This window comes from Dermacentor andersoni, chromosome 4 (genome assembly GCF_023375885.2).
Source record: "Dermacentor andersoni chromosome 4, qqDerAnde1_hic_scaffold, whole genome shotgun sequence".
Taxonomy (NCBI): domain Eukaryota; kingdom Metazoa; phylum Arthropoda; class Arachnida; order Ixodida; family Ixodidae; genus Dermacentor; species Dermacentor andersoni.
Genome location: NC_092817.1, coordinates 178890241 through 178916702, shown reverse-complemented (window position 1 = coordinate 178916702; position 26462 = coordinate 178890241). Strand labels below are relative to the sequence as shown.

At 45.4% G+C, this 26462-nt stretch overlaps 1 protein-coding gene across 2 annotated transcripts in view; it reads right to left on the bottom strand.

Annotated features, from left to right (window-relative positions):
- LOC126531931 (uncharacterized) overlaps positions 1-26462 on the bottom strand; it is a 110158-nt gene that overhangs the window by 51118 nt on the left and 32578 nt on the right. For both annotated transcript variants that reach the window (XM_050179652.3, XM_072287984.1), the window contains exons 2-5: positions 18713-18914; positions 13604-13707; positions 12256-12458; positions 7671-7839 (exon numbers count right to left, since the gene is read on the bottom strand). In XM_050179652.3, coding sequence (XP_050035609.2) covers positions 7671-7839; positions 12256-12458; positions 13604-13707; positions 18713-18914 — 678 coding nt within the window. The remainder of the gene's footprint in view (positions 1-7670; positions 7840-12255; positions 12459-13603; positions 13708-18712; positions 18915-26462) is intronic.

The following is a 26462-nucleotide window of genomic DNA, read 5'->3' as shown; positions in this document are numbered from 1 at the left end:
TAGTGCATAGGCGCTCCGCCACGTTTTAAAGCGGTCCTTCGATTTTTAATATCTTCGGATACTCATAAAGGTCTCTGACTATGTTCGATGTGCATACAAGAAAGTGTTAACTACGCCCATCAAGTAGTGAAAAAAATATTCTAGTGACCCATGATATAAATCTGTCGGAGCCACTTCGCAAGCCGTACCTTAGCTTTAAATATACCGGGCCATGTAGATTCAAATTACAAATTGTTGCGGATGGACTGTAGTTAGGACTTCCGGCTGTTTTTCTCTAATAAATAAAAAACAGGAAAGAATGCCCAGCAAAGAAATGTCAGCATCTCTGCCAAGCTTGTCAATACCAATGATGGAACCTCAATGCCGGCAGAACACATCTCACGATGACTGCCGACGGTAATACGTTAGCAATGGATCAATATAGCGACACAACGTATTGCCACCGCCGAAACGAGCTATGAACGATGAATATAATGCAACGAAAATCCCCTTTCCCGCCTTCAAAGAAACACTCGCTGCCAACTAACGCCGCCGCTGCGAAGCCTGCGCGTGACCTCCTAAATGCATGGCGCGCCGGTGCGTTGGAACGTTATGAAACGCGTCATGCGTCCACCGGTCTCGTGTCTCATGCTTCTTTCTGAGCACGCTGCGCCACCTAGTTGCACTGCCGAGAAGTCCGCGGGTTGCCTCCAAGACAAGAAGCATGACAGGCCGGTGCCTGCGAAGGCATGTAACTGTTCCCTCTCTAGCCGAACACAGAGTTGCATATACTCAATCACCCAAACTGGCGAGACCTTCATTGAGTAGTGACACGTACCCTGTTGATTTGTATTTACAGCCCACCAATTCGCCAGGCCTCATGGAACACACCTAGTTACCCAAGTTGTCGTGAAAGAAGTTCACTGAAGAGCAGCACACGCTTAATGGCGCATACCTCCATTGACACAAGTTGGCATCAAAGATGTTCATTGAAGACGGGCACAGATCGAGTGGCACACGGCTAGGCGTAAGAGTTTCTTCGAACAGCGGTGACTACATAGTCCCCCGTCTACATTTAAGCATGTCGACGTGAAACAGATTCGTTGAAGATAGGCGCGTATGTGCACCGTTAGCACTTATTTATTACGCAATTTGACAGGTGGTTTGTTTCCAACCGTTTTACATCAAAACACCTGCCCGATGCGGTAACAATCCGACCACACTACCCGTGATCCAGGTAGGCAGCAAAACGGTTAGATATATACATAGACACCTAGACAGATGTCCTACCTTAAGTATGTGATGTACCCAAGGAATGCTAAAGCATTAATATCAGCGTGTGTATGAATGTTAGTAACACTGATGCCGGAGCCTTTTCCGTCGTCGTTATAAGAAATTCATGACGGCGGCAAACATGTGTGCCAGTGCAGTGAATTCAAGCAGATAGTATGACCTTTGAAATGGCAAAAACCTACTAGCGTGCATAAGTTTGATCTATATTCCCCCTACTGTGTGCTACTCTCCAAATAGTTTCTGCAGAAACGGGCAGAACTTGGCCAATTATCCGGCTTTACGAGAGCCCCTCGGCATGTTTTAAAGAAGGTATGTGGGATCTTCAAAGCGTCGATGTCACCTTAGTTCGCAGCGGTACGGCCTGCTGATAGCGCCAAATGCAGGCATCTACGTTACCGCTGACCCATTGAGAGCAGCGCAATGAAACGCCTAGGCTGTGAAGTATGAATATTGCGCAATTTCTCAGGGCTCGTGCTGCTCAAACTGCACATTATTTTGGTGTCGACTGGCAACCGCGGGTGAACATTTGTGTTTCTCTAGCACGTGAATTATTTGGACGAAAGCTGATAACCTCACAATGCAGAAGCGATGCATAAGCGATTGCGCTCACGGTAACGGCGTTAGAAGGGCGTCCGCATTAAAATAAGGAAAACTGATTTCGCTTCTGACGCAATAAATTGCTTTTCTGCAGAAAACGCCCTCCTTCTTCTTAGTACTGCGGTGATCCATTAGAACTTATTATGCGCTCTGCGGCTAACCAATTGATTTGAATTCACAATCCTTCTGGTGTATCTTATGTTGGAGTTCTGGCGTTCAGATTGCATGCTCAAAATAAAGAAACTGCTAATATCTCCTACTGTTCGCATGATGCTAACCTGTGTACATGGAAGTCAGTGATAATCGGTAAGCGATCTCACCAGCTACAAAATACCATGTCTTATTACCTGAACGAAAGTTCTCAAATTTCCTTGTGGCAGATAGCCAAATTCTAACTCTCCAGATAGCTTACACGATGAGGCGGCCATAAATTCTAAGAGTAATCAAAATGATTATTTGAGAAAATAACCTAATTACATAAATAAGTTCTGATTAAGGACTGTATGGCACTTTCTTCAATAAACAAAATATAGCTGGCGAGTTCGCAAGGCTGTCCACGGAGAAATAATTTTCAGGGCTACACCAGTATCAAGACAGTAATTTTCCAACTGTTTGAAGAAACGCAGTGTTGTCCCAGGTACTTTTGTGCTGCAGTGTATAAAGCAGGATCTTCGTTAAAATGTAAGTGGAACAACAATAAATTCGTATGCAAGTTTGGCGGCACAAATTTCGAAACAGGCGTCATCCTGAGAATTCGTAGATTGAAATATCTGCCGTAAATAATTATTTATACAGGTAATTAGTGTAATTAGGTTATTATGTATGTTATTGTTAAGCATCAATTATGCATCTAGATTTCTCGTAGAAATAATGGCCGCCTCATAGAGCAATTTATTTCAAATGTTAGAACTGAGCTATATGCTACAGGCAATTTCTAACAATATGGAGCAACTATTAAAGTACCTTATCATAGTAAAATGAATGTGAAGGTTAAAGCACTTTTATGAGCTAAAATCCGCTTAACTGAAGAGTATCTCTTAAAGAGTTCGAGCTGAGTGAAAAGCTACTTATATTCACGTGCAATTTGCTTATCTTGTGGCGTTTCTCAAAAGGATAGCACATAGGTTAAGACTACTCATGTTCTTGTCTATTGAAACACGTGTACTTTCCACGTGACACTCATGAGATTATTGCGCATCTTTATCTCAGTCTTTTTATTTGTTTTGAACACTACTGGAACAAAAGCGTACACATTGACTTTAGAAAATTGTGGCATGTATTGAAGATCGTTTCTCTAAGTTGTTGACCCGGTACCTCAGCATAAAGAGGCCGTTGGTATGTGCAGTTAGGGAATTAACCGAAGGAAAGCTGAAGTCTGCGAAGGAATGCTGTTAGGCGCTGTTTACGAAAATGTATATTTGGTGCGTGGAGCCTCTTAAAGATAAAGAAAAAACTTCTCGTAGAATCAGTTTCTCTGAGAAAGGAGCGTCAGCACTTTCTAAGTTTCGACTATTTTAGAGCTTAGCACCAATATTCGAGTGTTTGGTGCTTTCTAAGATTCTGGTATTCAATAGTTTATAGTTTTATCAAATAAATAGTTTTAGCAATAGTTTAATAATTGTTTTATCAAAACAAAGAAATAACAATCGCGACAGCGGAGCTGTATTTCTTGGAATCTTGGTCGATAGATAAAGAGACAGAGAGGAAATAATTGGAGGACAGAGAGGATGGTCGCAGGTACATTACTCTATTCCGCTACTCTGCGCTACGAAAGGGTAAGTGGGAAAGAAAGGGAAACATGGTGGATGACGATGATGGACAGTCTTCATTAGAAAAAAAAACGCTACACAGAACATGAGGGTAGGCTTGAATTTATGTGTGCGTATTTGCCGCAACTGGTAGACGCTTCTAACTGCAAAAAGGTTGATGGCACGAGGTGAATAATGTTGGTGCTTTCATGAGGAGACAAAGGGAAGTGGGATTGTCCTAAAGTACGGTGATCATACAAGCCATCGCGAAGAAGGCCATAAATGTTTGAGGCGCCACTCAGAACAATGTGAGACGCCAATTTTTTGCGACATGTCTATTTAGATTAGCTTGTGAACTGGGTCGCGGTGGAACGAGATAAAAATGAAGTTTGCGTTATAAGGGTCGATTTGCAAAAGTGCCACATCTCGACACATATTTACACACTTTTCAAGATGGAAGGCCTTTTTTGGTTCGGCTTACATTTGAGGAAATCATATTATCTTAAGATCCCGAATTTCGAGAGTTAGCCTAGAATCTAGATTCGGTCAAATTAAGTAGGTTTTGGTTTAAGTAGGTTTTTTTGTAGTGCCCTAATACCATCAAAAAGCAGTCACATCATGACTTCTTTTGGCGGTGATGCTTAAGACTTCAGGGAGCACGATTCAAAATTGTAGCCAACTTTCTATCCGGATTTTTTCGCTCTCTAGTAAGCGTGAATTCCTCTTTCATATTTTAGTTTTATGACCCAGTGCATTTTCATAGATTTGAAACGTTTGCTAAAAAAAATTACTTATTCAACTTTTCACGTAATTCGAAAAAAAGTCTTAGCGATGCCAGCATGTTACTCCATATCTTTTAATTCATTTCAGAGCAAGCTTATTTTTACAGTTTATATCTCTCATCCATGGAGTACCCCCGCATGTCAATGCAAAAGGTGCATATGCTGGACTGCAACATATGCAACATATGCTGGACTACTTAACCTCCGCACTGTTATCCATTTTCTTCGCAAAGTAACGACTTTCTTGACCTCTGCTCTTTGTTTTCCCTAACACAATTAGTATTACAATCAACGAGGATTTCGGGAAGCGCTGCTAACCTCCTCGATTTAATATTATGCTCTCATCCTGACATAGTTACTAATGGTTGATGCTTACCGGGCTTAAGCGATCACATGGGTCTTTCTTTCAACATATTATCTCCTGTGATAAAACCAATTGTTGAAAAAAAAATTTACCGCTACGATAGGGCAAACTTTGACGATTTTAATATTAAACTAGCTAATTTTATTCATCATTTCCTAAGCCAATTTGATGATCGCATGGTTGATGAGAACTGGACCGTTTTCAAAATAAGATACATGAGCTCACCGACAAGCTTATTCCATGAAGCGTAATATCCTGCAATGTTAAGAAACCCTGGTTCAATTCAAAATTAAAAAGGCTTTCAAACCGAAAAAAAACGACTGTATCGAATAGCGAATGAAAGTTCACTGGCGTCGAAATGGGACGCTTATAAGGAGGCAAACAGTACTTACACAGAAGCTATTAAACTTACCAAGAAGACTTTCCCAGTACACACTTTGCCCACAATGCTTGCGAATGACCCTAAAAAGTTTTGGCCTATTATTAACCCTTCCAAAGATAATTCAATCATGTTGATTGATTCCACTGGTTAACCGGTACCCGAATATGTATGTCCCCATATCCTTAACTCTGTGTACTGTAACAACTTTATCGTATGTAGTAACCCTATGCTTCCATCTCTCGAGTCTTGCAATTACCCACCTATGGACTTTATTATCATTGAACCACTCGGGGTCGAAAATGTAATTAAAAGTCTCAAGTTGTCATCATGTCCTGGCGCTAATTTGGTTAACGCGAAATTCCTGAAAAATACTGTTCTTTATTCATCTATTCTGCTTTCGAAAATTTTTCAGCAATCCTTAGATACCCATCGGCTACCTGCGGATTGGAAGGTCGGGAAGGTGGTCCCACTTCATAAGTCCGGTAGCAAACATTCGCCCCTCAACTACCGCCCCATTTCCCTCACAAGCATTCCTTGCAAGGTTCTTGAACATATTCTGTACTCACATTTAGCAAAGCACTTACACAATAATTTGTTTTTTACAAAAGCACAACATGGTTTCCGAAAAAACATGTCATGCGAAACCCAACTTCTTTCTTTTACTCACAGCCTTCATCTTATTCTCGACAAACGTTCTTTCGCAGACTGTGTTTTCTTTGATTTCGCCAAGGCCTTCGACAAAGTGTGTCATAAATTACTTCTATTTAAACTCAGTAAACTTAATCTTGATTCTCACCTGTTTGCGTGGCTTGAATATTTTCTCTTTAATCGGTCACAGTATGTTGTGTTAAATAATCATATGTCCCCATCTAATCCAGTAGACTCTGGTGTGCCCCAAGGATCAGTTATAGGCCCTCTTCTTTTCTTAATTTACATTAACGATTTACCTAATGACGTTAGTTCTAATATTTACCGTTTCGCAGATGACTGTGTTATCCTCCGTGAAATCTCGGACAAATGTGATCACAAATTCTTACAAGACGATATAAACGCTATCTCTAATCGGTGTGACGTATGGTTAATGCAACTTAACGTAACTAAATGTAAATGTATGCGTGTAACTCGCAGCCATATTCCTCCACCGAACTATTACCCTAATGATACTTCCCTGGAGGTCGTAACCTCCTATATAAACCTAGGCGTCCACATAACCTCGTCACTTTCCTGGTCGTTGCACATCGACAACGTAATTAACAATACTAATCGCATGCTAGGTTATCTTCGCCGAAATTTGTCTTCCGCTCCTACATCATTAAAATTAATTCTATACAAAACGCTTATTAGGAGTAAAATGGAGTACGCCTCATCCATCTGGCACACGCACCTCGAAACCCTTACTCAATCACTTGAACTAATCCAAAACAATAGCGTGCGTTTCATTCATAGCAATTACAGCCGCACATCAAGCGTAACTGCCATGAAAAACTCTTTGCTGCTTGCTCCTCTCTCAGCCCGGCGGAAGTGCTTTCGCCTTGATTTATTTCATAAAATATATTTCCACAATTCGTATCTACGCGATAATCTAATATCGCCTCCTACCTACATTTCCTCTCGCATCGACCATAGCCATAAGGTTGGAATCATTCAGTGCCGCACCAGAACCTGTAACGAATCATTTATTCCTAGGACCTCTCATGAATGGAGCCACCTTCCCGGCGCAGTTGCCGCAATCAAGGACAACTCAGTTTCGTTCGGCCTTAGCAGACATCGTTACTCCCGGATCCAATTAACTAATCAAATTTGTTGTTTATTGCTGCTTTGTTTATTTACTTGTGTATGTTTTTTTTACTCACTCCCCTCTGTAATACTTCGGTCTGGAGGGTACAATAAAATAAAATAAAAATAATAAGAATAAAAGGTTCTCGCCGCTCAGTTTGCGTTGAATCGATAAACAGCACGAATGCCGCTTCGCTCGCTGCTGCTGTAGTGCTTCCTAACGACAGCATACTGACAGCGAGTGTCCGTGGTCATCGAGTGAAATGTGTGCATGTTTACCTGTGCGTGCTGACACCATGTTTTTTTTAAATTTAGTTTGTAAGCGAGTGCTTACAAGTACATGCGGTCTATCCAACTACTACCCTCACTTTGTTTGTGCGTCTACTAATATGATTAAATATGGAGAAAATCAGACATCCACCCGTTCGTAGCCAATACTACAAAGGAAACCCATACGGGTTCCTCGAAAGAAAAGCCTCGCAGTTGAAGAAGGGCGAATTTTTCTTCACCTGCGTGGCGTTTCTTTCGAGGAACCCATATTGGTTTCCTTTGTAGCATTTGCTACGAACGGGTGGATGTCTGATTTTCTCTTTATTTAATTACTTCTCTCCACCTTGCGGGTTGCCGCAGTACTATTACGTCTACTAATGTGCTATCCCAATCTATGCTTTTCCTTTAGGGCGAAAGTGCGACTTTATTTACGTAGGTTGGTTAAAGAATATATTCTTTTCACATGATAAAGTACTCACGTTGTGCTCCTTGACAAGTTTGGCCATCTCCTGCAACTTGATACCTGGCTGCGTTAGTACACACATTGATCCATCGAGCACTGGCATCAAAGAAAGATACAACCCAGATACGTGGGTGATAGGAGCTGAAGCGAGCACAGTATCTTTTTCGTCGGACGAATTGCATGGTCTGAAAAGGAAGAAGGTTTGCTTTCTACAGTTGTCTGGCCTATTGTTACAAATTTATTACATACGCGTGATGAAAATTCAAGGCTTGCTCTTTAGACATCCTTGGTACACAGTTTCGTCCGACCTTATGTGCTTGACTGTACCAATGTTGCCTTCTAATAGCATAGCACGCTCCCGTACTCCTCAGTGCTATCTGATATTCCAAGGAAAACATCCTTAGGGTACGAAGCTGGCAGCAAACAAACCACGGTGTTAACAAACAAATGCAACGTTGCAGCAATAACTCCACGTCGCAGTACCTTCGCGCCAAATCCCATAGCATGCTGCTGTTATGCGCCAAATTGCTCATTCGATCTATCAAGAACGAGAATGGGCCGTGCTTGTTCAAGTAAGGAGTGTCATCTAGCACCATAAAGGGTCACATCACAGAACGGTTAGTTAGACGCGATCGAACCATGGCCTTTCTTTGCCCTCCTAGCAAAGGGAATGTCAATGTTGCTTTTCTAGTACTTCAGAGTTTGCCAATACTGCCTACACAAGCACGGCTCCCTTGGAGGATGAGGTAAAATTATGCATATAGAACGCAGATGTTTGCAATGTATGTAACGCAAAGCTTTATCAAAACGGTTATTCGATTCAATGCAACTAACCCTCCCTGTCCATTACCACTACACGTACTCCTGACAAGTGGCTCATTGCGGTCAAATGCCACGGAAGCTTGCTGTTAGCATCCATTCGAGCTCAAAAACTGACCCTCGTCAACAAAACAGATCTCATAACTTTTGTTGGCGTCCTGAACCGAGAAACAACGTGCTAACACTCCTCCTCCGTTACCACAACATGTACTCGTGACGAGCGGCTCATGCAGTCAAATGCTACAGCAGCTGGCTGCTAGCATTCATTCGAGCTCAAAAACTGACCCTCGTCAACAAAGCAGGTCCCATAACTTTTGTTGCCGTCCTCAAGTGAAATATATGCGCCCTGTTCTAGCAACCATTACACCCGCCACCAACCATTTGCCAAAACTGCAAAGAAGCCGGTCTTCTTCGCCGCTAACCGGTCAGTCCATCTCAATGTTCTACCTTGGCCGCTACGTTTCGCGCAGCTACGAAATACAGCTCCCGGAGGTGACTGACATGGCTGCTCATCTCCTCTTTACTGTACTTAGCCAGCTTAACCGACTCAACGTTCATGGAGATGGTGTTACGGTATTCGCGGATACCTCAGCTCAGACCTCAGCAATGAGGGCTGATCTGCGGTATCAGCTCCGAAAAGCATCTATACCGGCGGCGCAACCGTCGACAAGTTCTTTGTTTTTATTGAAATGAAAATGAATGAAAGGGACGTAGTCACCTTATAATTGTGACGGCTACTCGTTTTCTGATAACGGAAACAACAATATAAAGAAATATCTAGGAAAATGAAAAAGAAATCACTTCATATGGTTAGAAATCATCAGCACAGTCATCTACGCCCATGAACATACGATCATAAAAGTCAAATGGAAATTACACCACAATGAGTTTAAAAACAAAGCCACAAACACACACGAAGGCCGTGATGTAGACATCGACGTGCGTATAAACAGATGAATTATTTTACACAGTATTAAAATAATTCACGCACAGAAAAAACAATGTATAACATGTCATATGCAAGCACTAATAATTACAAATAATTGAAGAAGGTTATAGTAACATCGTTTATTCATTCAGTGCAATATCTTTACTTGTTAAGGATGCCTGTTTCTTCATAAAAATGTTCAAGTGCGTTCAATGCTTTTCAATGCGCTATTTTAGATGGTCATGGGCCCAGGAATTTTGCGAGTGAGAAAGGCCGGTGAGGATCAATGGCTGGTAGCTCTTGTTCTAGCTGCCGTCTTTGCATCTCGTATGTGGGGCATTAGAGGAGCGGATGGCGAAGACCCTCATCGTTGTGGCCCCAGGAGCAAGCCTGGGAAGGAGGCCGTTTGATGCGATATAGGAAATGTTTGGTGTATGCTGTCCCAAGGCGCAGCCGATGAATTAGTGTCTCAGTAATTCTGCGAAGTTGTACATCCAGCTGGTATTTGAGCTGAGGGTCCACTTCGCAAAGAATTGATTCCTAAGTGTTTTTATCAAACCGTGTTGACATACACGGTTTCAGTACTCTTTCTTTAGTACTCTCAATATCCGTTTTGTGTCCATTGTTGATAAAGGGATGGGTTGAATTTCTGCATCTTTATGGGCTGGTTTTACCAATGAGTCCGCTAATTCATTGCCTGCTATACCAGCATGGGCCGGTACATATTGTGATATCACTTCATATCTGCTTTCATTAGCCTGAGTTAAACTGTTCAGTACTGCATATGTTATTCGTGCATGTGGTTGGCTGTCATCAATATCTTCAAGACATGCTAAAGCCGATAAGGAGTGCGTGCAAATTACCCACTTTGTTGGTGTCTCATGTCTTTTCATAAAATGAGTGGCTTGCAGAATCGCCACTAATTATGCTATTGTTGGTGATTACATGCATCCTAGTCGACAAGCGTACTCTACCTCTAAGGATGGTATAACATAAGCTGCAGTCGCACTTTCTTTGGTTACTGAACCGTCCGTGTAGACGTGAATAGATTCCTGGTACTTGTCAAATATGTGGTGTAACGCTAATTGTTTTGCTGCTAATGTGGAAAGGTTGCTTTTATTTTTAAGCCCTTCGATTGACGTTTCTATTTTCGGCGCTTGTAGAAGCCATGTTGGGTAGCAGAGGTATGAGTACCAAAAAAAGTGATCGTGGGAGATGTGATTTATGCTCCTGAAACATGGCGTGTTTCTGTGCATCCGCACGGTTCTCTATCAGAGAGAGAAAGGGATGTGCAGAATGCTAAGTAGAAATTCTGAAGAGATGTCTGCAAGTTTCCAGGCTGCGAATCACCGTGAAATGCGGTTCCCGATCTTCTGCAATAGTGAGGTGAATGGACGTAGCTTGCGGGACTCATAGGCACACTCGTAATATCCGAGCCTGCAACAGCTTTAGCCGATGGAAGGTCGTCGCAGATAATTTATGCAATATAGGGGCGGATTAAGCAATTCTCTGACGCACAAGTGCTGAGTGGACTTGAAGTAGGGATGCTGTTTTACCACCCCACTTCGTGCCTGAAATTCTGCGGAGAACATTTATAACACAACTAATTTGTTTTGTTCTTGTTTTTGTGCACCGTCAGTATAAGCATAGCCAGCTACCAGAACCGTGTTTTAGTTGGCGTGCGCAACCAGCGTCCGTCATTTTGCACTTCCAATTGATGCTGATGTCCCCGATGTAACATGCCGGCTATGCTTTCTAGAGTTCTTCCACCCACAGCCTCATAGGCACCACTCCGGTCGGTTTCGCTATCATACCTCAAGTTCTAGATGGCGACAGTTTCTTATCTGCAGTCCTTAACATCGTTTTCAACCGCTCTGTAACTCTTGCGGAAACCATGGGTACCTTCTGCGAAAACAGTCTGTCTTGCAGCGCTGACCTTTCGTTTCTCCACTCAGGCGCTCCCATCAAGAACTGCCCTATAGACACAGCCTCCGCTCTACGACAGTCGTATTTCTCCGTGTGAATTTGTCTCTTTATGCTCTTCAATTTCGTTGTGTTCGCCGCGTCAAACAACGACAAACAACGCATCGAAGCATCAAACAAGGACAAATTCGGCATGATAGTCCCGGCCTGTTCCGAACCCGAGCACAAGGTCTTCTTCACCTGCTCATCTATTTCCGACAGGACTGCAGCTTTTACAACAGTACACTGGGCACGGCTAACGCTGCCGGATTAATACCAGCGACTCACTTTGTCTGTTAGCGTGCCCATTACTCTTCAAAGCAAGACTCAAGGGCGTCTGTAACTGCTCTTTCCTGTGTCATTCCCACGTCGAAGAAAAGAATATGTCTCAATGTTCAGCAATCCGGCGGACTGCCACTAGGCCTTGCTCATATTGGTTAGCAAATAGTTTTATAACTGCGGGAACAAACCACCAAAGAGAGTGCACACAAGGACAGGCGCCTGTACCTGTGTGCTCTCTTTGTGGTCGTTTGATCGCGCAGTTATAAAACTGTTTGCTAATATGCCACAACACGGCAAACACAAGTTCTTAAATTTCTTATAAACTTACATTGGTAACTTGCGTCGTCGCTTTGTCGTAATACGGCTGCTGAATTAGGCTCGCCCACTGTCAGCACACTTCTGTGTTGCTTGTGCAGTATTCAATAGTACAAAGGAATTTTACATAAGCTTTTCGAAATAAAAAAAATTATGCGTCAGTCTATCTGTACGGATGCTTCATACACCAATGTTTAAGCACGGCGTGCCGGTACTTTACCAGCAATAATACAATCGTCGGCCACGCACATGCAACGTCCGGAACCTTCAACCTTATGACAGTAGCCCTGCGTACTTAGAAGTGAAGTAGTTGGCGACGAAGCTGTAGTGCGTGTGCTCCACGCCCTTCGGAAGTCCCGTGGTACCTGACGTGTAGACGACGACGATGATCGCTTCACGAGGATCTTCAACAGGACACCCTCTGAAGGCTGATTTGTCCAAGTCTTTGAAGGAAGCCGTAGAAACAAATCCGCTTACAGTGTCCATTGCGAATAAGAGCTGCATAAATTACACATTTTGATTAGTCATTCGGTGCGTTACTACAAATGACTGTGCTTGTTATGTCGGTGCATAAGTATCAGAGATGTATGACTTGTAGGAAGAAACAGTCTCAGGTAATATTCTTCACTACAGTTGCAAATGCAAAGTGTTAAGCGATAATAAAACACTTAGGACGAGGATATTGAGCACTTAAAGACGCGTTCGCTACATTCGAATACGTTGCGTGGTAAATCTTGTACCTTTACGGATTGAACTGGGAGATGTAAATACAGTTGTAAAATAACTGACGCACAGAACTAAGTTAACCTAATACCCATCTATATCGATGGCTCATTAAAACTAAAATTCTGTTATTTCGCACTTCCAACAACTTTGGGGAAAGGACCTCATATTAAATGCTACACAAGGAGAGCTTGAGTGCCCCTTAGGCCCAATAATTCTTAACTGAAAGCAAAAAGAATCTGGCAGTATGAATGACTTTGAATTGGTTTAATACAACGAAGCTGTTTACTTCTAGCCTCTGTATGCATCCCCGTATGGGCACCAGGGCGGGAGGGGGGGGGGGGGCGTGGCCGCGTTATGTCCGTTTGGGCTACAGGAAAGTGGGAACCAATCCTCCAGGTGGTGCAATACCGGGCATGCCTTTCCACGAGCGCTAAGTCTGTTCGGCTAAAATCCGTATAGGTGACAGGAATGTGTGTGCCAATCACGGACATGGCGCAATACCGGACGTGTGTTCCCAGAGGCGGGGGGGGGGGGGGGGGTGCACGGTGTAGCCATGGCCGGCTTACGTCCGTATCACGGCACGTGAGCCTATCCGAGAGATTGCACGATATCGGGCCGACGCGAGGCACACGTGCAGCAGGCTTCATGCACTCCACGAACTTCTAAATGTAAGTTTAATCTCATGGATCCAAGCAGCACCACATAAATTTTACGTTGCAAGAGAAATTCATATGTATGAACAAGCAGAAAGTAAGCCGCGGGGCCCGCTTATAGTCGTACGATCGAAAGATGTTCCCATATGCGTATATATGTATATATCTCCGAGATCCGCCCAAGGGAAGGTACTGGAACCATGCCTCTCTAAGAAAGACTTGTTCTTTCATCGTTCAGACATTTTATGTCTGCTATCCGCATACCTTAAGTTCGAGGCCCGAAGTTGCCTTCTTCACTTTTTCAGTCAATTCAACGTCTGTGAGAACGTGCGTGCTGTCGCTGTCGATGATCTGACCCCGTAGTTCCTCTGCACAAGAGAATAGATACCAAGATGTGTACCACAAAAAAAAAAAAAAAATTGCGAGACCATTCTCTAAGCGAAAAAAGTTGAAGCCTATATTTTACGCAATTTCACCAAATACATGGACGAAGAAACATGCAGTGTCAGTGTTAAAAGAAATAAAAACGAATAAGTGGGAATGGATGGTTGGTTGGTGCACATTCTTAATTTTTTCTTACTTCACGGAGTAAGTTTTTTCACTACGAGTTCGTGGTGGCTAGTGTGGTCACACATTATCAAAAGGACCCGCGACGGCTTCGGTTAAGATTACCTATTGTGAAAAAAACTATCTTGTTACTAAACACTTAAGGTAACGTGTTCCTACTGTATTGGAAACATTGTGCCATAAACAGGGGCGTAGCCAGATGGGGGGGGGGGGGGGGGGGCTTATGGGGCTACAGCCCCCCCGAAATTTTTTGTGCTGTCATGCGCCGCTGAGCAAAACAAACCCCGGTACCGAAAATAATGCTGCCTTTTGTCCAGAATGTGCTTTTCATGCTCGCAAAGACATTTCAGTGCGACCATCGCGAAATCGGGCTTGATTTTACGGCCGCGGCCATGCACCGGGAGTCGCATATCGTAACGTAAGGAGCCCTATCCGAGCACAGTTTCAAACGCAATTTGATGGCGAGTGGGCATCTTGCGGATGCCACGAAATGTACGGGGCGCATGAATTTCATTTCTGAAACTTAACGGGTATAAAGTTCTTATAGACTTTTCATGCAAAAGGCATATTGATATTTCAAAAGACGTGCTTTAGATTCTCAATTCTGGAACATTGTCGGTTTAATGTTGCTACAAACATTTGAAGCCGAAGCTGCACTGACTTTTCTAAAGTCGTACATCGGACCTTACAGCGAGGCATACAAAATCTGTCAGAAACTGTCACAAGAGTGACAGTTTCTGACCAACATTGTTCAACATAAAATTCCTATAAATGTGGCCGATATAAATTCACAGTCAATGCGTAGCTAGTAGTGTACAATGCAAAACTAACACAGAAAAGGCAGTACTACACCGCAAACGTTGCGAGCAGATTTCCTGGAGAATTCCTTACTGTGAATATGGTGTACCGTGGCTATTCGCCGAGGTAACTCAACAACTGGGAAACATCAAGAGGCTGACAGACAAATCCCGAAGAATCGATACCTAGCCAGGCTTTTTCGAAATACATTATTTTTTTGTGTATAATACTCTTAATCGAGATTTGGTCATAGCTGCTTGAACCGTTTTATTGCGCATGGTAGCTTATAGCTCTAATTCGGCCATTAAGACACCTTATTTTAAATATATTAGCAGGATAACCAACCGACTTACATTTTAGCAGAGAAAAAGAACAATAAAGAAAGGACACAACCACTGCGCGGTGATATAGTTACTAGCTAACAAGACACACAAAAAAAAAGGCGGGTCTCCAATCTTTTTTTTTTCGTTTCTCTTGTTACCGCTAGTAACTTTGTCAAAGCTAATGCATCAACACCACCTAGCCCAACTTTCTGCGTTAACAACCAATGCGATTTGCCGCTGTCACACATTACCAGATACGATCTCGTCCACAAATACAAACTATGTTTCCTGTTTCACAGACGAGCTTCACTACAATCCACAGACGAACGTGGCACCTTCCAGAAGTATTTCGTTTGCAGAAGCTGCCTGTTCTTCTTATCTAAGTTAAGCAGATGATGCCTGTAGAAGAAAACTTCCGAGCCATTCCACTCTACTAAGGTGGCTGATCGTTGAAGCTGCATATCACTATAAATAAAATAAATAAAACAACAATACAATGTAGCACAATTGTGCACGTTGTTATGGTTATTTGTTTCTACGTTTATCTCGTGACCACAGTAATTAGGACTTTATGGTTTCAATGATAGACAGGATGGGCTCTTTGACAACACTGAAGATGTTCTTAACAAACGTTAGTCTATGCACACGACCGATGGCGCGTCGTGGAGGCATTAGTTTTGGTGTATTAATGAAGACATAACCTAACCAGGAGCAAAGCCTAGAACAACTTACCATCGGGTTGAGACACATCGACCTTTAAAGTCACCCACAATGACAATAGGATTGAGGTCCAGTGGGAGGATCCACCCAAACGTGTTGATCACAAACTCTTGAAGGTCCCTCTCTGACGTTCCGGGAAAAACCTATATGGTGTTGACAGCGATTCCGCCCCCAGTCTGCATGGCGCACGCGTGACCCATTCCACAGCAGGGCTCTCGCTCGTCGTCGGTTATGCATAGAGTACAACGGCCGCACTGTGGTTGTTTGCGTAGACCGCAACGCATCAAACCATCATCCATTATCTATCACCCGTTTTGACCCATCTGGCCTCTAAAGCAGCTAGGACACATAGGCTGATAAAATTTTGGCGTATGCTTAAGATATTTTATCTCTATAGAAGACGCCATCGTTTTTGGCTACGCACATCACGAAACGCTGGAAACGAGCGCAATACAGCTCCGCTGTAAAATCATATACGGCCTCAATTGGCATGTGGAGTGAGAGACGTATTTACCATTGGGTCCGAATTCAAAAAGCTTTTCGTCTGTATCGGTGGTCACCCACCGGCAGGCGGCTTCGTGATCATATTGACACGTGTACTTCTTGATCTTTTTCCGGTGACCGCTTTTCATCTGCTAACAAATGTTAAAAGTCATCGCTCAGCGCAGGAGGCACCCGCATGTATCCGACGATTCTCGAATGTTATTGACGGATCTGTCGGTTGTCTCTTGTTACCGAACTTTGTGTAATCTCATTGTAGGTGCGACGGGAATTGCGTAGTAATTTCTGGAAGACACGCGGGCACCAGCGATTACTCTGGAACTTTCGACGACTCACGTACAAAAGCCAACGTGCTTGTTCCGCAGATAAAATTTTCAACGATCGCTGACTGTGCTGGGCGCTATCGTAGTACATTGAGTGTAGCCTGTTTTCGTGAGGTAAGGTTCACCCAACGAAAAATCTCGTTTTGTCATTGACAGTTTTGCTACAGTGTCCTTGACCGAAACTACTAGGAGATAATATTTATAACATCGCGACTATCTAGCTACTCACTCTACCAACCACTCTTCCGTAAGAACTTCTTGGCGAAAAAGTCACCGAATGAGTTCTGGAGTTTCACGTGCTAAAACAACTATTTGAGTTTGAGGCATGCGTTAGTTGAAGTCGCTTTATGATCTTTAAAATCTATGTACCGAAATGTTGGCGGCGCCACTGACGCACTTTATTGGACAGCGCCCACTGCCAGCTGGGAGCTTCTTCCATCCGCCACGTTCTTTTTAGGCCAGTCCAGCTGCTGAGTTCGACGGCGTCAGCATGCTTGCTTTCTTGCGTGTGGAGTTGTGTCGGCTATAGATTTTCATCGAAGGTGACTTCTGCAGATTTGTCGCTGTTTGCTGGAAGTCATCGTACCTTTCGAACGTTTCTTATTGGCTGCTGCTGCAATGTTTCATTGTTCGCCTCGAGACAATGATTTACGATTAATAAATGCACAGATAGCACAACTGCGGCCGCAATGCCCGTTTCAATGAGCCCAGCATCAGTCTGAGTAGCGCTAATCAGATTTTGTTGCGAACGGCAAATTTGGCTTTGTGATCGTGGGCTCGTCCCTGAGCGCAAGTGACGCGTAACCACGCTGTACTAAATCCTACTCAAAATCGCCCACTTAAGCTATTGTTGCATATATACACAGCAACATATAACAGATTCGGTAGTGGTTTTATTACAGTACAAAACGAAAGGAAAAGACGCTGCCGGCCATGGTATTTGCTATATGAAGTTTTTCGTACACAAGCTGCAGCTGGCAGAAATAAGACGGATAGGGAAAAGATGGCAAAGGGACGGACTGAAGATGGTGAACAAGGACAAGGAAGAGTTATGCACACTTTTTAATAAGTACGAAAATAAGATTGCATCACTTGCACGCAAGTTTTCAGGCACAGGTCTCAATTGTACCGCGGGCGAGTGACCATTGCAAATTACTGCAATAACACACTTGACATGCAAAGGTGCAGGCAAACTTCTGAATTGTACTCCATAGGAGTGACTGATCGAAGCATCTGCAATAACACTCGGCCTATACAAAAATGCGCGCGCGCACTGTTCTCCCGCGAACTAGGCAGCCACACTACGACTACGAAGTTTCACCGATCGCACCACCTATGACACACCAGCATGTACATAACAGCTGGAACGCACTACTGGCACGTTTCCGTTTTTGTCAGCACCTAACTCATTTGCCACGTTCCTTTACTGCCTCGCACAGAAAAGCCGTGACTGCAACTGCATACCGTTCAAGTGCTTACAGCGCGTACAACCTTGCCACCGCACTGCGCTGGGAAGAACATGGAGGCCGACGCGAGCCGCAAGGAAAACTGTGTCAGGAGGGTAGGGAATTGTCGCTACTTGGGAAAAGCCGATCTAGGGACTATAGCCGTAGTGAGCGACTCCGGAATCATTTTTACTACCAGGGGATTTTAACGTGCCGTCAATGCACATGACACTGGTGTTCTACCAATTCGCCTCCGGAGAAATCCCGCCATGGCCAGGATTTGATCCCGTGACCTCGTGCTTAGCAGCGCAGCCCCGTTGCCGCTAAGCCACCGTGGCAGATCAGTCAGAAGATTGTGCGTGGTCTGAAACATTAAAGCAGAGTCTACAGTAGATTGCTACGGCGACCGCAAGAGAATGCACCAAACAGCTGGAAATTGTTTTTGCAACCAATATTAGAAGTTAACTGCAGTGGTAACTCTTTCGAGCCGCGAATAACGTGCACGCTTTTGGTGAGAAAAGCCTTCACCAACGGCACAAGTAAACGGAATGTCGTGACCCGACAAGTTTGCGGTAACAACAATGTTGTGCGGACAACGGCTCGTTAGATTACCTTGTGATATTTGAAGACGAGATAATATAAATGGGAATTTTAACGTTTTAACAGTAGATTTTTAATGGCAAATGATCTACTTACTTTGCGTGAGAGAAGTCTTCGCAAGTACCAATGTAGCCCCGGCGAAGATACAACCGTACATGGCAGCGAGATTTTCCAAGCTGTTCTTCAGGTGAGTGCACACACGGTCCCCCGGACCAACACCGTGCTGCTGGAAGCCAGCCGCATAACTCTCCATCAACGCCAATAAGTCGCCCCTCGTGGTTCTCACAGAACCCTCCACCTGCGAATAAAGAATAATTCTAATACACGTCTACCATACATTAACTTGAAGGTTACCGGCTCTCTGCCCTGAAGCTGAGACCAGCATAAAATTCGCAGTATACTGTAAACAAGACATATGTAAACTTTAAACATTGAGAATGGGAAAGGGTTCGTTCCTCAAACGACAAACCTCCAGTGGAGATGAACAAAGTTGGCATTAAATACTGGAGTTAAAGATGTGATGTTGATAGGTGGTCGTCCGATACAGCGCCCCTCGATGTCTCAAGTGCACGATGGCAGCGCGATGGAAGAGCCGACGTCTGCTAGAGGAAAGAGTTTATTTCACCAACAGCGCCTGGAGGGGCTGCGCCTAGACGCTTCTCTCTCGGAGCGTCAGTTTTTTAAAAGGGCTGGTCTAACTCTCCTGTGTCACATTCCACACACTACAGTGGAGTCAGATATCCACAACAACAAATGATGTTTCCTCTCAACCTTTACCTGCGCTTGCTTGCTCCCGTCCCAACAGGAGCAACGCGGCAGTTCGTCCCACCGCGCAAGCATTTCAAGTTAGGCGCTGCCAGCTGCCGCCAGTCATCACACGCCTTTGAAATCTATTATCAGTCCTTACTCCTCTGTGGCACAACATGTCGAAAAGCCGAACTCAACGGGAATTCCTTTCTCCCTTAACAAGATCCCATAGTGGTGTGTTACATTTACCAAGCACGTTCCCTAGTGTATTTCGCAATCGATTTACGGAACGGCTTAGGGAGCGCTCCCGATTACCCCATCCAGCGTCATTTCATTCACTACCCTCATGCGCATGACTGAATGACTTTGGCACTGCTCCAGCCGGATCCAGTACGATGAACCTGTTTCGGTGATGACTATGCAGAGAAAGATTGCAAACCGCTGCAACAGCCTGAACCGTTAAACTCCCAAACTCATTCCTAACTCTCAATATTGTCACTGCACACTTGCTGTCCACGTAGCATACGGTGAAACAACGTGCGCTTTATCAAATAAGCAAAAAAAAAATACAACAGTATCGCTTCCTCAGTATGAACTACTACCCCTTCAAGATTGTTTCAGGCGATGCCAATGTAGGCCGACAAGCACAGGTAAAAAAATTCAGTGCCATTCCTCTCTGTGAAGGTGGATGACCAGTGAAGCTGTGTATGTGCGCCCCTTAACGGCGAACTCTCCATTGCCGTGCCTCAGACGTCGTATGCACATAAATGGAAGGCGAGGCGCAGCTAGTCGCTCCTCCACGATCTTGAGCCTCCGAAGATGATGAGGCACTAGGGGGAGAGGGGTTTTCTATATGCATATATTGTTGTAAAACGCGGCACGACACCTTTTGATAACGAATCCCGGCACGTAGAACAGACACGCTGCTCACCGCGCTCAAAGGGCACACACAATGCTTCACTGCCGCGGCAGCGGAGGGGATCGTGCGTCGGTCGACGTCCCGCACTGCCGTAATAGATGTGAGGTGACTCGAAAACCTCCCGCCGAAAGCCTATCCCGCCGCATGTTCGGGACAGAGCGGGCTAGGGAGCGGAGTATCAGAAGATTTAACAATGCAGCAAGATATGCCGAGTTCGGCAGACACGGCAGATCAGCAGGAAGAAGACAAAAACTGGCAAATTTACTATTCCCGACGCCAGAAGAAAGGGCTTAAGCGCGCTACTCAGAGCGCCGCCATTTTGAAACCGGGCGAGCCTCACGCCGCCGAGAACAATATCAAGATGGCGCCGGTGACAGCAGCTGGCGTGACGTCAACGACACAAGGACAAAAGAGCGGCGCGGCGAGGCAGTCGAGGCAGAGACTCCCGCCCCTCCCGTTGAACGACGCTAAGATCATTATTCGGCCAAAGGGCGGGCTGAAGGTTAAGGAGCTGAAGACGTACCAAGCGGCACGCGCTATCGTGGAAGCGTGTGGCCGAAAATTCGGAGAAGACAAGTTCCTGGTGAGACTCCGGCCAGGTTCCAACATCATCATCGCAAGCGCCTCGGACGAGGGAGCAGGCGGGATGATCAGGAAGATCAACTGCCTCAACTTTGACGGGTAAAATTACGACGTGAACGCCTACGTGGCGCTGCCTGAAGGCATCAAAAGAGCTGTTATTCGTGGGTTACCTCCGGGAATCACGGCGGACCTACTCGAATCCAAGTTGCGCCTACGCACCCAAGGAGTGGAGATCTTGAGCGCAAGAATGCTGGGCAAGTCGGAGACTGCACTCGTCACTTTCGACGGCCCTTTCTTCCCCAAATACGTCATTTTTGGGGCATGCGAGTACAAGACCCACCCCTACATACCAACTAGACAAGTATGCTTCATATGCGGCAAGCAAGGACACCGCTCGGACGTGTGCCCAAAGCCGGGAACGAGAATTTGCCGCCAGTGCCGAGCAACTGGCCCCCCAGAGGGGCACCAATGCCAACCGAAGTGCCTGGTATGCGGAGGAGCCCACCTAACCGGCACCAGGGACTACCAGCGGCGCCTCAAGGACACCAAGGAGCTCCGGGGCCGCCCACAACCGTATCAGCAGCAGCAACAACGCCGAGGCCGGAGCCGCAGCCGCAGGCGCTGACGAAGATGGCTGAGCTCCGAAGGCGATCGAGCCAGCCGGAGCCGCTCGAGGAGCCGAGCCAAGAGCCAGTCGAGGCGCCAGTCGAGGAGCCAGGCGAGAGACCCAGCCAGCGACAGCTATTTCCCACCACTGCAGCCTCCGCCCACGAGGGTGCAGCAGCAACACAAGGGACAACAACAGATTAAGAAGACCCAAGACAACGCTAAGGTGAGCTGGGGACCACCCAAGACCCCACCTCCGCTCTCGGGGAAAGATAATAATAATGGAGAGGAACATAAAAATCTTAGAAAGGAAAACGAAGCATATCGCCAACGCATAGAACAGCTAGAAAGACGTTTGGAGGAGCTAATTAAAGCCCTGCAGGATCAAAGGACCGGTAGTCCCCCTAGACCGCAGACTCCACCCCAACAACAACCACAGCAACCAGAATCTTTCGAAGACCAAATGAGAAAATTTATGATGTTTATACAAGAGAAAACAAATGCAATAGAACAGAAAATGGCAATAATGGATCAGGAGATCCGAAACCAACGCAAACAACAAATCTCACAGCAAGCTAAAGACAAATTCAACCTAAGAAGACAGGGCCTCGAAAACTACAACGCGTCTAACACCGAGGACTAGTCATGACCAGATACGAAACAGTAGAAATTTGGCAGTTGAATTGCAGGGGCTATCGCAAAAAACAAGGGCAACTCCTACAGTACATAAACAGACAACTCACACCACCAGATATCATAGCACTACAGGAGAGAGGGAAAACCACACCAACGCTAAAAGGCTACACGTGCTATGAAAAAGAACGCACAGCAATACTAATCAGTAAATCCCTCACCGCCATAGCACACGACAGCATAGCCGACACAGACATAGACCACGGTATTGTCGAAATCATTCCAAAAAAGAAAAGAAAAGACAGCAGTGTCTTTGTCATAAATCTCTATAGTCCTCCGAGTCAAAAAGAGGCGGACTTCCGCAAACTTTTTGCAGGAGCGAGCAAATTAGCCAAAACAAACGCCCTAGTGATTGTAGGAGATTTCAACGCCAAAGATCTGACCTGGAGTTACAAAAAACCAGACAAGAAAGGCATGCAAGTCAAGGAAGCAGCAGATATGTACGGCTGCAACCTCATAACAGACGACAGTACGCCAACCAGACTAGGTAACAGCATAAGCTCCGACACATGCCCCGACCTGACATACATCCGGGGAACAGACAAGGCGGTATGGGAAAACCTGCTGGAGAATCTGGGCAGCGATCACTACATCCTAAAAACGCAATTGGCACCACCAAGGTGACAGATTGGAATGCCTTCAGGAAGGAATGCAAAACTATAGAGGGAAACATCGAGTCCCTAGAAGGTTGGGGAAACAAGCTCAGGGAAGTGCTCGACAAGTACACCAAAGAAATAGAAAGAACAGAGGAAACACCTGAGGTGGACCCGCGACTACTCAAGATATGGGAGGCAAGACGCGGGCTCACTAAAAGATGGAAAAAACAAAGGCTAAACAGGAAGCTCAAAAAGAAAATCGCAGAGATAACCAAGGAGGCGGAGGAGTATGCGGCTCAGCTGACTAGGCAAAACTGGCAACAGTTTAGCGAGTCCCTAAACGGAACCCTTAGCACGGCAAAAACATGGCACATACTCAAGGCGCTCCTGGACCCAACAAAATCAAAATCTGAAAACAATAAGGTCATACACCGCCTGGTACACCAATTCGAGGGACCGGACTCTGAACTGCTAGAGCAGGTCAGATTCAAATGTTTCGGACATGACAGCCCGGCGGCCTACACACAGCAATACAAAGGGAAAGAAAACGAGCTGCTGGACAGGCCAATCACAAAAGAAGAGGTGTACGCGGCCATAAGAAGCGTAAAAAAGAATACAGCAGCGGGCGCAGACAAAATCAGAAATTCACTTATTCGAAACCTCGGGGACGAACTGGTGCAACAACTCACCGCCTTCCTCAACCAACACTGGGCTGCAGAAACGGTACCAGAGGAATGGAAACACGCCGAGATTGTAATGATTCCCAAACCAGGCAAAAAGCTACAGGTAACAAACTTAAGACCAATCTACCTCACATCGTGCTTAGGCAAATTATATGAGAGGATAGTAACAAAAAGACTACAACATTGCATGGAGGAAAACGAGCTATACCCTCATAGTATGTTCGGTTTCCGATCGAAGCTTTCGACACAGGATGTCCTTCTCCAAATTAAACATGAGGTTCTCAGCAACATACCATACAACGGAGAAGACGTTTTAATGGCACTAGACATAAAAGGAGCTTTTGAGAATGTCAGCCACGCGGCAATCCTGGAAGGCCTTAACAGCGTACACTGCGGGAAGAAAGTACACGGATACGTCAAAGCCTTCCTCTCCAATAGAACAGCAACAATAGGTTTGGGAGAGATCCGATCGCAAAAATTCCCCACACCAAACAAGGGGACACCCCAAGGTTCAGTAATGTCCCCGATACTCTTTAACATCGCAATGATTGGCCTAGGGCATAAACTAAGCAAAATCGAAGGCATACAACACGTCATATATGCAGATGACATCACCATCTGGGCCACTAAAGACTCGCTGTGCCAAAAAGAAAGCTATCTGCAAGAAGCAGCCACTTGCGTGGAAGAATACGTCGGGGAAAGAGGCCTTGAGTGCTCAACGGAGAAATCCGAGATTCTGAGAATTACACGGGGCAAGAAAAGCAAAGAAAGCATTAACATACGGCTAAAGAAACAGCCGATACCGGAAAGCCAACAAATCAGGATCTTTGGAATGTGAGTGCAGTCCAACCAGCGCTGCACCCACACGCTGAAAACACTCAAGCAGTCAACAACCCAATTAGCACGCATGATCACGCGGGTGTCACACAAGAGATATGGGATGAAAGAAGGAGACACACTTAAGCTGGTGGGCAACCTGGTGGTCAGCAGGGTCGCATACTCACTCCCGTACTTCAACTGCACCAAACAGGAAATACAAGAAGCGGGCACAATTTTACGCAAAGCGTACAAAACAGCATTTCACCTGCCGAACAATACATCGACAAAGAAACTAATGACACTTGGTTTAAGCAACACCTTCGAAGAACTAAAAGAAGCCCAAAGTATCGCACAGCTCATGAGACTCCAGCAGACCAAAACGGGAAGGGAACTGCTAATAAGGCTAGGCTTCGCGGAATCAATCAAAGAAACCCAAAGAACGGAGGGGATTCCTGATGAATATCGGAAAACATACACTGTTAGCCCCCTACCCAAAAACATGTACCCAAACATCCACACGGCGCGAAGGGACGCAAGGGCGAAATACGTCGAAAAGTACCTGGCCACAAAAAACACAACAGTATACACAGATGCTGCAGTATACGCCAAGCAAAGAGGCACAAACATAATAAAGACAGCTGCGATAGTAATAAGCCATGACTACAAAGAGATCAGCAGCGCGTCAATGAAGGACTGCTCGGTAACGGAAGCTGAGGAAATAGCCGTAGCTCTAGCGGCAGTGGAGTGCTACCGATCCGAAATGTCTTTAACGATACTCACCGACTCGCAAGCTACGTGTCGGAATTACGTGAACGGCAGAATAGGACGCAAAGCGCTTCACATCCTCCGCTCCTGCAGGGCTAACAACAAAGTCAGGCATACAATTTTCTGGGTACCGGGACACGCTGGAATAGAAGGGAACCTAAGGGCGGACAAGGCAGCTCCAGAGCACACAAACCGAGCGGCCACAAGCACCGACCCTGAGGAACCCATACCAGTCAACCCAAGCTACTCAGACATTCTGAATTACTATAAGGGAGTCCGAATCAAATACCCTCCACCCCACAACAGCCTAAATCAGCATGAAGCAACCTCTTGGAGGAGGCTGCAAACAGGAACATACCCAAATCTAAACACACTAGGCAAGATGTTTCCAACCCAGTATAGAGACATTTGCCCCTGGTGCGGCGCCAAGCCCACACACATTACATGGGAATGCGTTCCGAACCAATTCCTTCAAATAAAAGACCCGAGTGCGGAGCAGTGGGAGAGGGTGCTCTCCAGCAGCGACCCGAAAGTCTTGCATGGACTAGTAAGGCACGCTCACCGAGTAGCCACCCTCAGTGGTGCCCTGGAATAGGGGCGTCGACCCTGCGCAGATGGGGAATAAGACCGTGAAGACGGCCAACCACATCTGCCACCGCTAATTTATAATCAATTAGAGCAAATAAAGTTTTTCCTCCTCCTCCTCCTCGAAAACCACAAGTGGTCACACACAAGACAGGCTACACAAAATGGGTTCCCCACAAACTTCCTCTGGAACCTGCTTGTTGCTCCAGTGAAAAGTACCAAGTCTGCGGCATCGGGGCCACATGGACGGTTCGCATTTTTTTCCGCCTCTGGGTACTGGCGGGTGGCACGTTTACTGGAACGCCACGCAGTGGCGCACCAACTATTTTTCGAGTGGGAGGGCAACCCACCGGTTTTCGTATGCTTTACCGCAAAGCCCAACATAGAGGGTTCCTTACAAGGGGAGCGCAGGTTTGGTTAGCGGCATCTACGCAACCTCCCTCTCACCCGGCTGCTTCCGGGTGGGAGGGAGCCGGCGTGCGTCACAATCTGATGGTGGTTTTGGCGCGTAAAACCACATAAGTTATTTTTTGTGCTTTTGTTGTGGAAGTTTTACGCAGCTAACAGTAGTGGGTCAGACCTAAATACACACATAAATACCCAAGACTGGAGAACGTGGGAACTGCAGTCGTCGCCGTAGCACAATTTGTATTGCAACGCACGCGAATGCAGAGTTGGTGGATTCGGATCTCACCATCACCAACAATAAGTAGTCAAAATATCGGCAACTGTTCATTCAAGCTAGTAAATATGTGACTGATTACTTCACGGTAAACTCTGCCGTAAACAGGCAAAAGAGTCGCAAGATCTAGCGTAGACATCGCTAAAAAGGTAACATGGATAAAATACTG